The 14,403-nt window shown below is 39.9% G+C and overlaps 1 protein-coding gene across 1 annotated transcript; it reads right to left on the bottom strand.

Annotated features, from left to right (window-relative positions):
- Positions 1-4,791: 4,791 nt before the first annotated feature.
- Positions 4,792-14,195, bottom strand: melk (maternal embryonic leucine zipper kinase; the record flags this gene model as incomplete). Its single annotated transcript, XM_083931777.1, has 18 exons — positions 14,113-14,195; positions 13,861-13,973; positions 13,683-13,768; positions 12,199-12,315; positions 11,976-12,119; positions 11,772-11,840; positions 11,216-11,308; positions 10,859-10,957; positions 9,772-9,840; positions 9,412-9,510; positions 9,008-9,094; positions 8,661-8,792; positions 7,781-7,942; positions 7,359-7,644; positions 5,529-5,625; positions 5,262-5,418; positions 5,063-5,166; positions 4,792-4,969 (listed from the first exon to the last, which is right to left on the bottom strand). The coding sequence occupies exons 2-18, from the start codon at positions 13,937-13,939 to the stop codon at positions 4,792-4,794; spliced, it is 2,058 nt and encodes a 685-aa protein (XP_083787903.1). The 5' UTR covers positions 13,940-13,973; positions 14,113-14,195.
- Between the last annotated feature and the right edge of the window lie 208 nt (positions 14,196-14,403).

Here is a 14,403-nt window from a genome sequence, read left to right as displayed (position 1 = left end):
GAAAGTTCACCCATTACTTTATATGGCTGCACCCCTTGGGCTGGAGTGTTAATAGTTTTGATAAAATTGTTTTTTTCGTGTGCAATTTTAATACTTCCCTTAGATCTGAGAGCCACAGCGAGTCAGCACACACTGTTTGCTGCTTGGCCAAGCATTCGCTGCTTTGGCTCAATGCCTGTACCACATGTAGTTTCTCTGCCTGTTAACTCCCTTTATTAGTGTTTTTCAGGAATATGGTTTGCATGCCCCGCGCTGTATAAGCACACACAACTAAAGGCGCAATGAGTGCAGAAAATATTCTCTCATTCCTCTCCCTTTTTCTCTTATCCACTCATCTCCATTTGACAGACATGTCTAATGATAACATCTGCAGATGGGAGGAAAACAGCACAACAATCCGCAGATAATTGGGGGGCCACATTTAAAGACGAGGAGAGAGAAAATGAGAGGGATAGATAAGTGGACAACTGTAGACTGTTTGTTAAAGTAGCAACTAGCAGATATATTTTCACCCTCATTTAGGTCACGAGGGCGCACACTAATCATGTTTTTTTCTCCCTGTTGCCTACTACAAAGTGTCCCAAAGCCAATTTAAACACACAATCTGTGTAAAAAATCAACTGCAGTTGTACGTTCATTAAATAAATGAAGACAAAAACAGGTCCAAAGAAATTCAATTTTTACTCAAATGAACAAAACACACACACACACACAAACTAAGATCATTTTACAGCTGAGCTCAGCCTTGCTGCACAACTCTACGACCAAACACGCTTAGTTTGCTTTTTGCGCCGCGGTTCTCCAGTTTCTTCGGATGGTACGACACTTTCTCATCGGTTGTGTTACCGTTGGCCATTTTGTGCTGCTTGAGGGTCAAAATGGCCACCACAGCGACCACCAGGACCAGGTAAAGCAGGTACAGGGCGACTCTGAGACAAGTAAGCAGCAGGGAGATACAGATGGCGCCGACGCACCAAGGCAAGGCCAGGAGCAGCAGCAGGGAGTGATAGAAAGAGTTGAGGACGAGAGCCGGCACGGACAGGACGAGTCTGAGCAGCGTGGAGGCCAGCCAGGAGTACAGAGACAGAGGAGACAAGAGGAAATACACCGCTGCCTCACTCATGGATACAGCCTAAAAGAACAAATGTAAAAGTGGACAAAAGAGGAGATGGAGCAATATTGAAATTTATTTGGACTTGTATTTTCTGACCATGTGGCAAATATCCAATATTATATATATATAAATATAAGTCCAATCCTCACTCTATGTTAGCTCTGTTTTGGTCTCCACCAAAGCCCCTTTCCCACTGGACAAAAACCCACTAACACCCACTAACATCTAGCTTTTGTCTTTGGTGGGAAAGATTATAACCCGCATTAATTGGAGGACAAGACTCTGTAGTAGTTACGGGTATGCTATTAATCAAATCCAGCTCTGATCAACCAAATTGCACATGTAGGTCAAAATACTTAATCTATTTTCATCAACCTACCTCACAAAGATTTCCATGCAAGTTGTCATCAGACGTCTGAGCCTTGTGAAGCCCTGAAAAAAGGAGCAAGGTATGCAGTCATAGAAACAAAAGTCAATGGATGTGTCGTGCAAGCTAAATTGAAAACAAACCAAACTCACATAGGAAAAGGAGAATGAGAGAGATTGTCAGCAGAAGCCTCATTTTCAAACCTGAAGAGAAGAAACAAGTGAGCACAAATCTGCTCTAATCTGTTCTAGCACTCACAAAGAATTTCCATACTTACCCAACACTGTGTCAGCTCACTCTGCTCCTGATACAGTAAGTTTCACACTGCTCTATATTATGCAAAGGTGCTCAGCTTTAATTCATTAATCCTCTTGTGCCAGACATCTTGTTCTAGTTTTCAAACAAACACAGACTGAACGTCACAACGTGAGAGAAGAGATTGCAGTGCCCCCTGTTTGGACGGAGGGACAACAACTAGATTTATTTCATACACTTTACAACCAGTGGTATAAAGTAACAAAGTGCATTTACTCAAATACTGTACTAAGTGCTTACACTTTTTGCTACTTTTTACTTCCACTCCACAATATCTCAGAGGGAAATATTTACCATTTTACGTCACTTTATTTAATTGATAATTCACTTCAGTTACTTTGCAGATTCAGATTAATTATACAAATATAATCAACAAATACAATAGGATGTAATAGTACTATTATTCGTAATGTACAATTTTAATTGACAAGCTACCCAGGGAGTATATAAAATAGAAAAAAATGGCTCCACCTTTACCAGCTGCAATATGCATCAATAATATGGTATAAAATATTATGAAATGGGCCATTCTGCATAATTAGTACTTTTAGGCGCAGTCTGATCCCAATACTCTTGTTAAATGTAGGCATACTTTTACTTACTACTGTATTTCTATATTCTGGTTTTACTACTTTCACTTAAGAACATGATCTGAGTACTTCTTTCACTACCGCCTTATGATTATAGCAAACCACTATGGGATTGGCCTGCCCTCTTACTCCTGCAGGCACTGAAAGGTTGAAGTAAATGAAACGATAAAAGGCACCAATTTTATACTATAGAAACAAGATATAAACAAAACTAGAAATAATGCAAAAGGGTGAGAAGAATCTGGCTCATGTAGTGGCTGGAGAAAATATATTAAACATATATCTTATATGTGAGAAAGGTGATAGCTGGCTTCTACTCCAGCTGTTCACACACACACACACCCTCCAACCTCAGCCCAGCAGGAGTCATTACCACCACTGGAATAATATGGAGGATATGGGTCGAGGAGGATTTTTTTTTATCATTCCACTTCAACCTTCACCTCTGTCTTAAATTATCATCCCACCTCCCAGCCTCTGACTCCATTAAACCCCCCTTATCATCACCTCACCCCATCGTTACGATTCCCCTACCTGCTGAGACGCCAAGGAGACCCGGGCACAAATAAACACCAATCAGCTGCTGCACTGTTATGAATAAGTGTCATCTTGTCTTGGTACTGGGAGGGGAAGAGAAGTCTTTAGACCCTTCTTAATTACTCTGTTCCGATGTTGCCAGCAATGATCATCATTATATAGTCATTTAGTCAGCCATAGCAATCACGCTCCTACAGCCGCATCTGCCATGACAATGATCATCAACCATTTTGAGCGTCAGAGCTAAATCATTATCTTTCACTGTGGTTTAATTAAAACACAGAACATCTGCATTCTTGTGGGTCAATGATCTAACTTTATAATTTTCAACAAGGTTCCCACACCTTCTTAAACACCATATTTTCGAGGACTTTCATTACCTCAAATTCAAGGACCAAACATGGCACAGTTTGAGACACAGACCAAGGATCATTTCTGTTAAGACTGAGAATTTTGATAATGTGAACTAGCAGGCTTTACAGAAGCTCACAGACAACAAAGAGCACAGCAAAACCTTTTTTATGAATGTTAAGTTAAAAAAAAAAAAAAATCAAAAGAACTTCAATTTCTATTCTTGCACAAAAAATGATCCATGTCTGTCTATTCTCAAAAGGGTTAGGGTTATAATACTTTTGCATAAGAATGCATAAAACTCACTGTTGCTATTTGTAATTAATTTCCATTATTAAATTGAGTCTATCCAACAATTGAGCGCAAAATGTAAAGTATTAAATATCTTGGCTCCCACACCTTCTTAAACATCAAATTCAAGGATTTTTCAGGTCCAATTTCAAATTCAAGGACCCAACACAGCATAGTTTTAGACACAAGTCAAGGCCAAATTAATTTTACAATACTGAAATTTTTATGACAACTAGCAAACCGAAGCGAACTAACGGCAGGAGACAATTTACTAATGTTACATTAAAAACATCAAGAAAACTTCAAACCTCAAATTGACAAACTTTCAAGGACCCATGGGAATCATGTAAATTGATGAAACTAGTACACATTTGACACCTTTCACCATTCATTTTGCTAAACATGAACTGAGAATTGCTGTCACTGAGCAAAACTGTCACTATCAATCTTTGCGCCAAAGAGTGAAGACCAGAAGAGAGAACAGAAGGATGATGACAGAGTGTAAAACACACCGCTGCTCCATCAAACTGCTGAGTGAATAAATAAATAAACAAAAGAATATTTGATGTCAAGGAAGTAGATAAATTAATCTTGATCATCTGTCTCCATGAACAGGCATATTTCATTTACCAGAAACCATTTATTTTTTGCTCCTTTTATGTCAGTAGAAATCTAGCAGACAATGCGACAGACAGAAAAACTAGACAAGCACTGATAAGAAATAAAAGCAGACACTTCACATAACACACTCGTGTAAAAACGGCATGATGGAAGGATTGTAAACATGTACATTAATGACAGAAAATAACACCTTAAGGGGAGAATAACAACATCAAGACATAAATATGGTAATAAGCAGCCAGAAGGTACTGTACTGTAAACAGCGATTTCAATCACATTCAACTCAAGAAAATTGACGGAGATCATATTCAGGTTAATAATTATGAAACAAAAGAGCAATAATCTACATAAAACAAGATGTTCTGTACAGGGTTATGAGATAATTCTCATACATTTAATGTAACATGTGATCTGGGGATTGCAGCTTGGCCTAAGGACAATTTTAAATATTCACAATGAATAATGGAAGACTAATCATCAATGTACTAAGACGTCCTATATATGAATATGTGCATCAATTGCTAATCAGACATCATTAAGGACACAAAAAGGCTAGTGTCCATCAACCTGGAATGGGAAGTGACGTTGTTAGGAAAGTGCATTATTTAGATACTGGATGCGGAGAGGATGTCTTCCACCAGGTGCTTGTAGACCCAGGCGTCTCCCTTCAGCCTCTGGCGGCGAACCCCGACAACCTCGGGCCTCTGCAGCAGGCACACCTCCAGCTCGAACGCCATCGTTACCTTCCCAAAGTCGCCCGAGGTCTGACACTTTAGGGTATAACTAAGTGAAAGAAAAAAAGTGACACAGAATGATTAGGACTGGATCAATGACCGGGCAGTCTGATCAGAAATGGGGGTAGGCATTTTGTCTTACCCTTTCTGTGTGAAATCCACGTTTTTCTGCGGCAGGATGGAGAGGATCTGGTTAAGGACCTGGTCTGCGTTGGTCTGACTGGTCAGAGTAACGTTGTACTGTGCCTAGCAGAAAAGACCGACAAAGAAGTGATGTGATGTGTACAATACTTGTGAAGCAGAATGGGTGAAAAGGTGTGCGACTCATGTGCGCTCTATACCTTGATCTTGCGTGGTCCGTCACGCAGGCCTCGTCTCTTGCTGGGAGTGAGCATGGTGATCATCTTATCCAGGCCTCTCTCCAGTGAACCGAAGACCTTTCCACCTCTCTTCTTCTTCCCGCTGTCTCCTGTAACAGCCATGTCCAATGACCGAGACCTGGAGCGCAAACCGGGCTCCACGTTAAATCACTTTGGTGGGTCATCTGATTAAACTGCTTTTGCCTAACCCTTCAGCTAGATCATGGGTTTGCATTTCACTCCACTCACCTTCGCTCAGGACTGAAGGCCAGTATTTCAACATTTTCAACCTCCTTAAACTCGGCTGCTTTCTTCTTAATGTGCTCCTTAGAGGCACTTCCTCCACCTGCAACACACAGGCATAGACATTTGGTTAAAATAAAGTGAATATATACATGTTTAGCTCTGACACCCCACTGACACATCGGTGAGCCAACCATGACACTCTCTTGCTTGGTAGCCAAACATTGGTTAAACTAACAGAACTTAGAGTTGCTGCAATTAGACTGAAAACACATTGGAAGAGGACACCTTGGGCTTAAGCAATTTGAGATGGACATTTTTTTTTGGTTTACCTTAGGTTTTATAGACCAAGCGATTAACTTATAATTGGCAGAATTAAATGTAATGAAAACAGATATGCAGTTTGAAGATTGAAGATGAAACCGACAGAAGGGAGGAACTCAAAGAAAAAGTAAAGCAATTACAACTCTGTCTGATGCTTCAGGACCACAGACAGCACCATGGATTTATCAATACTCAACACAATTAGGCTACTGGTATTTCAGAGCTACGGTCAAGGCCGTAGATTCTAACTCTAACCTCAGTCAGATAAAGGATCAATGATTCAGGCAGACTAGACTAACATATTCAACTAAACCCCTTTGCCCCTAAACTCTACTGCATGCTACTAGGGGATTGAGAGGGGTGTTGGCAGGTTAACAAGGGGCATGCATTTTGGTCATTTTGCCTGCTGGTTTCAACCCTACAAGTAGACATTTTGAGTAGATGTGTTAAAATGGTGCACAAGACATTGACAATATATTTCTATTTGATGAAATGATGAAAAACATTTAAAAAAAAACGCTTGGGGTTTGAATATTTGACTTTTCCCCAGAAACTGATCTGTGCGGCCCTTTGCTCTTATGCATGGAACTGGCAGGTTTTGTCATTGGAGTTGTGAACACAAAGGTTTTGAGACACAGTCACACACACACATCTGAGCTTCAGTGGCAAGAGAACACATGTCACTACAGCCCACGTGGGACGGTGAGCAGAGGAAAGAGACAGCTACACCTGTCACAGCACGCGCCTAGGGACAGACAAACAGAGACCATAGTGAGTGAGCGTGTGTGTGTGTGTGTGTGTGTGTGTGGACAAGTTTGTCAGAGGCAGCATGTCTATACTGCAGCTCAGAGAACAAGAGGCTGTAAGAGAGTCGGGCTGAGCCAGATTCCAAGGGTTTAACACCAAATAGGTCAGCAGCAGCGCGTTAGCCGCCAGCTTGTGGTCGAGTTTCTAGATGAAACTAATGAGGCCGGACATCAGAGCAGAGAATTCACTTTGACAATAATTAAGACTTTAATGATTCTCCATTCATATTAGTGTCCTTCATTCATAGATTAGTGAATAGAATATTGCTTCCTGATAATAACCTCACCTTTGAGTTGTCAGTGATAAGTGTGTCTGTGTGTGTGTGTGTGTGTGTGTGTGTCCATTTTCAGTGGTTTCAGTAATTACAGCTAAATCGTAGAAATATGAATGGCTTTGGGAAAAAAAAGAAAAACCCAATAAATGGGTTTATAACTGGAAGACAATTTACTTGCAAATGTGTGGCATGTGGACGTGGCACTTGTGATTATGAGAGCTGCGTGAAGACTGAGCGAGGGACAGATAAATGAGAGAGAGCAGCATGGAGAGGGGCAGTTGGCGAATGCAAATAATCTAATTGAGATTGTACTTCAAGCCCTTGTTTGGAACAAAAAACAATTATAGTGTACAAATACACGGCATGGTGAACTGAAACTGTGTTGTACTTCTTTAATGCCATGAGTCTAGTAGCAGAGAAGCTGCTCTTACCTTTAGGTGTGCACTCTTTGGTTTTAGTGCCATTGACGTTTTGATTGGGTGTGGTCAACACATTTTTATTGTGCTGTCCATTCTTCTTACTGGACACAGGAGTTCGAGGAGGAGGCAACGCAAATATTTCAACATCTTTCTCCTGCACAGCAATGTTCTCCTTGTTCTCGTTGATTTGTTCTTGGTCTTGGTCACTCCTCTCCTGACGGTGCTGTGTTGCTTTTCGCCCCCTCTCTGGAGTCGGGCTGTAAGCGTACCTTTTCGCCACTGATGGAGATTCCAGTCTCTTTAGGAAAACAAAGAAGAGATAAATGGGGTATGAGTAGATTTCTCTAGAAGACAAATGTCATCTCCCTTCAAACTTAAATCGGTGAGGACATGGATGACAGCAAAAACATACATGCGCTGTAACTTCTGCATACCGTGTCTTTGTTGTTTGCGGCTCCATCCGGCTGACCTCTGACTCCCTGGTGTGTATATTGTGTGACTGAAACCCGTGGGCAGTCATCAATATAGTCTGAGCAGAAGTCCAGAGAACCCACAATAACGGCGTCTTCATCCTCGCTGAAGTGAAGCGCTTCCCTCTGAAATAGAGAGCAGGGTTCCTAAAACTTTTACAAAGTCAAATTCCAGCAATTTAAAGATAAATTCTTATGATTTTCCAGCACCTTACAGCTGTGGTAAACTACATATTTGTATACAGTACATTTAGTATACTGATTATTTCACTTGTTCATCACATTAAATTAGATGTTATTGTGCTGTAAACAAATAACATTATGTTTTCGAGAGATTTCCACAGAGGGGTGACAAATTAAAGGAAAACTACGTTTCATGTTTATAATAGAAATGTCATTAGAGCTGCAACAATAACTCAACTAGTAGATCGAGAGAAATATAATCACCAACTATTTGGATAATCTGTTAATCATCAAAAGACATTTTTCCTGCAGAAATGTCAGAAATTGCTGTTTTCAGTCTCCCAAATATTTCTAAGTGTTATATGTCATACATGCTATCCCATATAACATAACCTTTCAAGCACTTTATTAAAAATCCAAGCACTTTTCAAACCTTGAAAACACCACACTAAAATTCAAGTGTTTTCAAGGATTTTCAGCACCCCTACAAACCATGAAAGAGGAAATAAGAAATGGGAGAAAAAACAAGACAGAAAGAGCTACAATAACACTTCGGAATTGGGAAACAGTAAGCACTAAAGGTAAAAGATAAAGTCATAAAGATGGTCACTAGACCAGAAAAGAAACAAAGCATTTTGGGAGTTGTGGTACCAGGTCTGACCTGTAGTCCCTGATGCAGTGGAGAACAGAAGTCGTCAAAGACTGTTTGTTCAGGGCGCAGGCGGACTGGTTTGCCCCTCTGCTTCTTTGACAGCAGCAGTAGATATGTCGCTGTGGTCTGGTCATACCGCCACTATAGGAGGAAAGATGCATTAGACACCATATCAAATAGAAAGTATGTAAAATATTATGTTTGCACAGAAAACAAGGGGTGCAAAAATTATTAAACACATGCAATTGTTGTGATGTCACCATACATAACACAACAAAATGAACAAATGATGAACTGATCAGCATAATAAACATCAATGCAACAACAGTAAAACGTGAGCACAAACAGGCACACACCTCCTTGACCAGTGCTGTGGTGCTGCCCCTCGATCGTTTCATGTTGACAGCCATCTCAGTGATACAGTCCTCATCTATGTGGCCGAGCTATAAAAAAAAAATGTATGAAGTATGTTCACACAAACTCCATGACACTCACTTTTACACGTATCGAATAATATTATTCATATTGTTACAGGGAAATGGACTTTGTGGTGACTGGAGCAAATTGGAAACAAAATAAATGGAAAAGAAACACACTACAATACACAGGCAGCACACTTCCCCATAAACGATTAGAAGCTACTATGGCGTATACAGTTGTGCAGTTTATATGTATTTATGTATGTATTATGTATATGTTTTTATGTCTGTATTTGTAATATAGTGTTTTCATGCATTTGTGCATGTGTGTGTTTGTGTACCGGCTGCCTGCTGTGCCACTCCACGGGGCTGTTGTAGTCTTTCATCGCCCAGGGATGGTCCAGCAGCTGTCGAACAGTAACACGCCGCTTGGGATCCACCTAGAGGACACACATGGAAACTACAACTCAATATGCAAGAGACTACGCATTCAACATTCTACAGTATGACTAAAATATTGGATAATGTTGTATAAATAAATACACTTATATTGCATTTATGCAAGTTCCTTCTGCTATTCCATTATGGCAAGTGACAATGTATGAGTTCCAGTGAGAACCAGTCTGGTAACTCCTGGAGTGGAATTTCTGTAAAACAAATAGCTACAGAGAGAAAGACAGTGGAGTGTGATTATGATGTACCTGCATCATCTGGTTGAGGAGGAGGACACTACCTGGAGACAACCACTGGGGGTTATCATATCTACCTCTCTGAAGAGATAAAAAGAGACAAAACCCCATTATGAAATAGTAATACACTAGAAACAGAAACAAACATAAGTATTCTCTGGTATTGGGATTTGACTTAGATGGCAATATCCCACAGACCATAACAACACACAATAATTGTAGGAAATAGGAATATACGATTTTAATATTTTTCTACCGATACTGCTGTAGTCAAATCAATTACAGTAAGAGACATGCAAAGATTAGCGCAATTATGAACTTTTATGGCTTCCCGGGAACAGCAAAAAAAGTGCAGAGTAACATCACATTCTGGCTTTATAGTACTCCACAACAATCTCAAAATGTGTATTTACGTCATATCTCCTATAACCATTCACGTGCACCTTTTTGGCAATTCCTTCATTTTCCCATTGTGGGAGTTCCTGAGGTCGCTGTGACCTCCTAATGTTTCTTGTTCTGACCCAACAAGCTCATGTCTAGGAAATGCTTCTCTCGGTAGTTACATAAATATATTTTTGGGAATGAGGTCAGCTAAGGACACTTGTGAGCACACATCTGCTAAATGTACGCAATACTGAGTTACTGAGTTAATAGTATCAATAACATATTAGATTTATTATTGAAAGCAAGTCATCTTCACCATAATTTCGATAACCGATAAGTACCTGCTTCTCAGGGCTGATAACAATAAGATATCTAATAATTTCACTTTTTTTGGTATTTTATAAATAAGTTAATAATCTGTAGTTTATTCACACCTGAGAGTAAGAAAGATATAGTGATCAAAGATCGATGATTTAGTATTCCATAACACTAACCTAAACAACCTAACCGAAAAGCAAAGAACAGTTCTGACTCTTCAAATGCTCATTTATTTAGTACAGTACAGCAAAAAAATAATATTATATATATATATATAAAAATAAAAAATATACTTCAGCTTTTATAGAGGATTTTGCCAAGAATTAGGGGGTTCAGCATTTGGTAATGTCATCATTTTAACTATGTCATAAATATTAGGAAATGTCAGTGCCCTTACTGTAATCTTCCTGTAGAGGACCATGCAGTTGTCGTCATCAAACGGCAGGTACCCACAGAGCAGAGCGAACAGCAGCACTCCCATACTCCACACATCAGCCTGGAGGTTACACATCATGCAGCAGTATTTCAGCTTTACAGTTAGGATTTCACAGCTCAGTTGCACCGAGTCATGCACCAGCGAATATGATCAGCACACCATGAAAAAGCAGAATCGAGACCCAGCCAGGCAATGGTGACTTTTAGTGGGGAAGCCTAATGCAAGTTCTGTGGGTTTACATAAGGGCAAATCTTGATAATCACAACCCGCGGGGGGGTTCTCAGAGTTGTAAGCAGCACACAGTCATGCATCTCTCACCTCTGAACCAATATATGCTTTTCCCTGGATGAGTTCTGGAGCAGCGTAGGCAGGGCTTCCACAACACGTCATCAGCTCATAACCCAAACCCCCCTAAGAGAGATATTCACATCATTACTATAGGCACTAACACTTGTCTTTAGGCATTAGATTCAATCTAGACTGTAGATGGCCATATACAGTATAGTATACCAAGTTCCAATGATGGTAAGGGCAATTCTGACTTCACTCAATAAAAAGAATGCTAAGTAAAAACATTTTTTTTTTAAATCATCCCACGTCTTATACATGTCTTATTTTCATGTCTTAATGCTAATAGCCGGATATGGCTAACAATGATTAGCTCAGGGCAGTATGGTGAAGGCATTGAGACGGCTTTTTTAGCCACTAATACGGCTCAAAATAACACCAAACCTCTGCAGTAACATGATAAGACTCTTTTAATAAACTTCAGGTTCCCTAACTACCTTGTTGGTGCTCCTTATCATGCTACTGCAGACAGCTAAGGGGCCTTATACAAACACAATGAAACAGAGAATGCGGTAATGTACTGCACCTTAGGTTTGGCACACAATCCAAAGTCTATGAGCTTCAAGTTCTGGTCTTCATCAATCAGCAAGTTCTCCTACAGTTCAGACAAACAAGCATTGCAGCAGACATTGAGATTTGTATGCAGTCACAGACCAGCAGATGACATTTTGTTGTAGTTTATCACATGTGCCAACTCCTCTCGGTCACTCTTTCACACACACACATTTACCGGTTTTAGGTCCCTGTGTGCGTATCCCTGGCTGTGGACGTAGGCCAGTGCAGACACAATCTGTCTGAAAAACACCCTGGTCTCCTCCTCCGACAGACGGTCTTTCGCAATGATGTAATCAAACAACTCTCCACCTGGACAGTACTGAGAGGGAGAGAAAGATGCAAAATGACTGAACATGATTTCATATTTACACTCACAATCTGCGTGTATGAGCGCTTACCTCCAGCACCATGAAGATTTGGGCAGAGGTCTCTATGACGTGGTAGAGACGACAGATGTGCTGATGACTCAGGTTCTTCATGGCCTCAATCTCCACCTTCACACGGGGCAGGTCATCCTGGGGTAACAGTTTTGTTGTTTGGTTTTGATGTATGATTGTGTCATTTTTAAATTGCTGCATTCTTTCAGGTGTGACTGCATGCAGAAGAGGGATCAGCAACCAAATATATAATGAAGAATAAAGACCAAAATAAAGGCAAAAGGTCTATTGATGATGTCAAGTGGTAGTTCTGAGTAGGGCTGAGAGACTTGGTTTGATTTTATTGTTTATCTGCTTTTGGTTACAATAATACTGAAATTATTGGGATGTATTTCTGCTGTCCAAATAATGGATTTTTAAGAGCGTTGTCTAATACAATGTTATGCATTGTATTAGACAACAGTTAATTGCACTAAACATAACTTAAAGTTTTATATGGATGTTGTATATCAATATTGAGGAAATGATGAGCAGCAAACAACTATTTTCTATGTAAAGATATAGTGGAGTAATGGCAGACAATGAAGTCTCTCCCCCTGTGTGTGTGTGTGTGTGTGTGTGTGGGTGTGTTTTAATAAGAGTTTCTCTGTTTGTTAAAGATACATAGTTTTACCCAGTATTTTGAATGGAGCATCTCTAATTACGAAAATATTGTATGGTTGGTCTATCAAAAGTAAAAATCTTTTAAATGGTTTATTTTTCAGTCTCAACAACTTCTCAAATTAAGGATTATTTTGCTCTTCTTCAATTCCTATCATTGCACACCACTTTGGGGTATGGTAACTTTTTACATTTAATAGACTAAAGACTATATACACTTCTACAGATTGCATACATTGTAGACTTTACTCTACTGTATAAACTGTCAGTTAATAATGAAAATAGAGAGTTCCTACACCTTTTCCAAAGTCAAATTCACGCACCTTTTAAGCATTTCAAGTTGAATTTTCATGCTTTTCCAGCACTTTACAGCTGTGGTAAACACATATCTGTATACAGTACAATACTCAATATTTAGTATACTGATCATTGCACTTATTCATCACATTCAATTAGATGTTATTGTCCTATAAACAACCAACATGATGTTTTGAGACAGCTGAAAACTGAAAGGAAAACTAACTCAACCAACACCAACTATTTTGATAATCTGTTAATCATCAAAGGACATTTTTCATGCAAAAATGTCATAAAATGCTGTTTTCAGTCTCTGAAATATGGAGACCTTCCTTTCTTTGTGGTATATCATATATATCATCCCGTATAACATAACATTTCAAGCACTTTATTCAAAATCCAAGCATTTTTCAAACCTTGAAAACATCACACTAAGACTAATACAAGTGATCAGCACCCGTACGAACCCTGACAATAACTTTTTGTTTTTGTTCTGTGTCAAGTTACTATGTTCAATTCAACAAATGGTCTGGTTGCCTTTGACTCACCCCCAGATCCTTCTTGTTCATGATTTTGATGGCCACCATCTCTCCTGTCAGAATGTGTCGACCTCTCTTGACTTTAGCAAAGCCTCCTAAAAACACACACATACAAGGCTCATAAACAAACTTGAGAGAAGATATGGCACCGACGGAGCTGTTTCACACACATTGACTCTGCCATTACCTGAGCCGACAGTCTCATAAACCTCATAGTATTTGTAGAGCTCGTCGGCTCCGCGTTGCTCCACTCTTTCCACAGGCATCCTCCTCTCTGCAGCCGCGCGACTGGTCACCTCCCTGCGGGGAGAAACGGTTCGTAGCAGAAGTGTTAACGTTAGCACTCGCTAACACCAGCAAAATACCACGAAAATCAGCGAAGTAGAACCTAAGCGGCCACCGCTAAATTAATTCCGACTCGCCATGTTACGAAATTTACCTGAATTTGTATGAAAACAGGAGAGGAAGAAAGTAAAGTCAGATAACAGCCGTGCTGGTAGAAATGTTTTGTGACTGAAGTTTGAATTTCGCACGTCGACGTGACACAATTTCCTGCTTCCGGTGTGTTGCGCTTCTTCCGCCCCCGTGTGGCGAGCAACAGTACTGCGGCTCAACGTTATAGGACAAGATTAGATAAAATAGTCCTCTGCTGTCTCACAAGTGAGACATTAACATTGTTATACCAGTAAAGTGGATATAAAACAACATTATACACATATACAATATGACA

This window comes from Echiichthys vipera (assembly GCF_963691815.1).
Source record: "Echiichthys vipera genome assembly, chromosome: 2".
NCBI lineage: Eukaryota > Metazoa > Chordata > Actinopteri > Perciformes > Trachinidae > Echiichthys > Echiichthys vipera.
The sequence above is the reverse complement of the archived record's forward strand: the minus strand, read 5'-3'. Positions and strand labels throughout refer to the sequence as shown.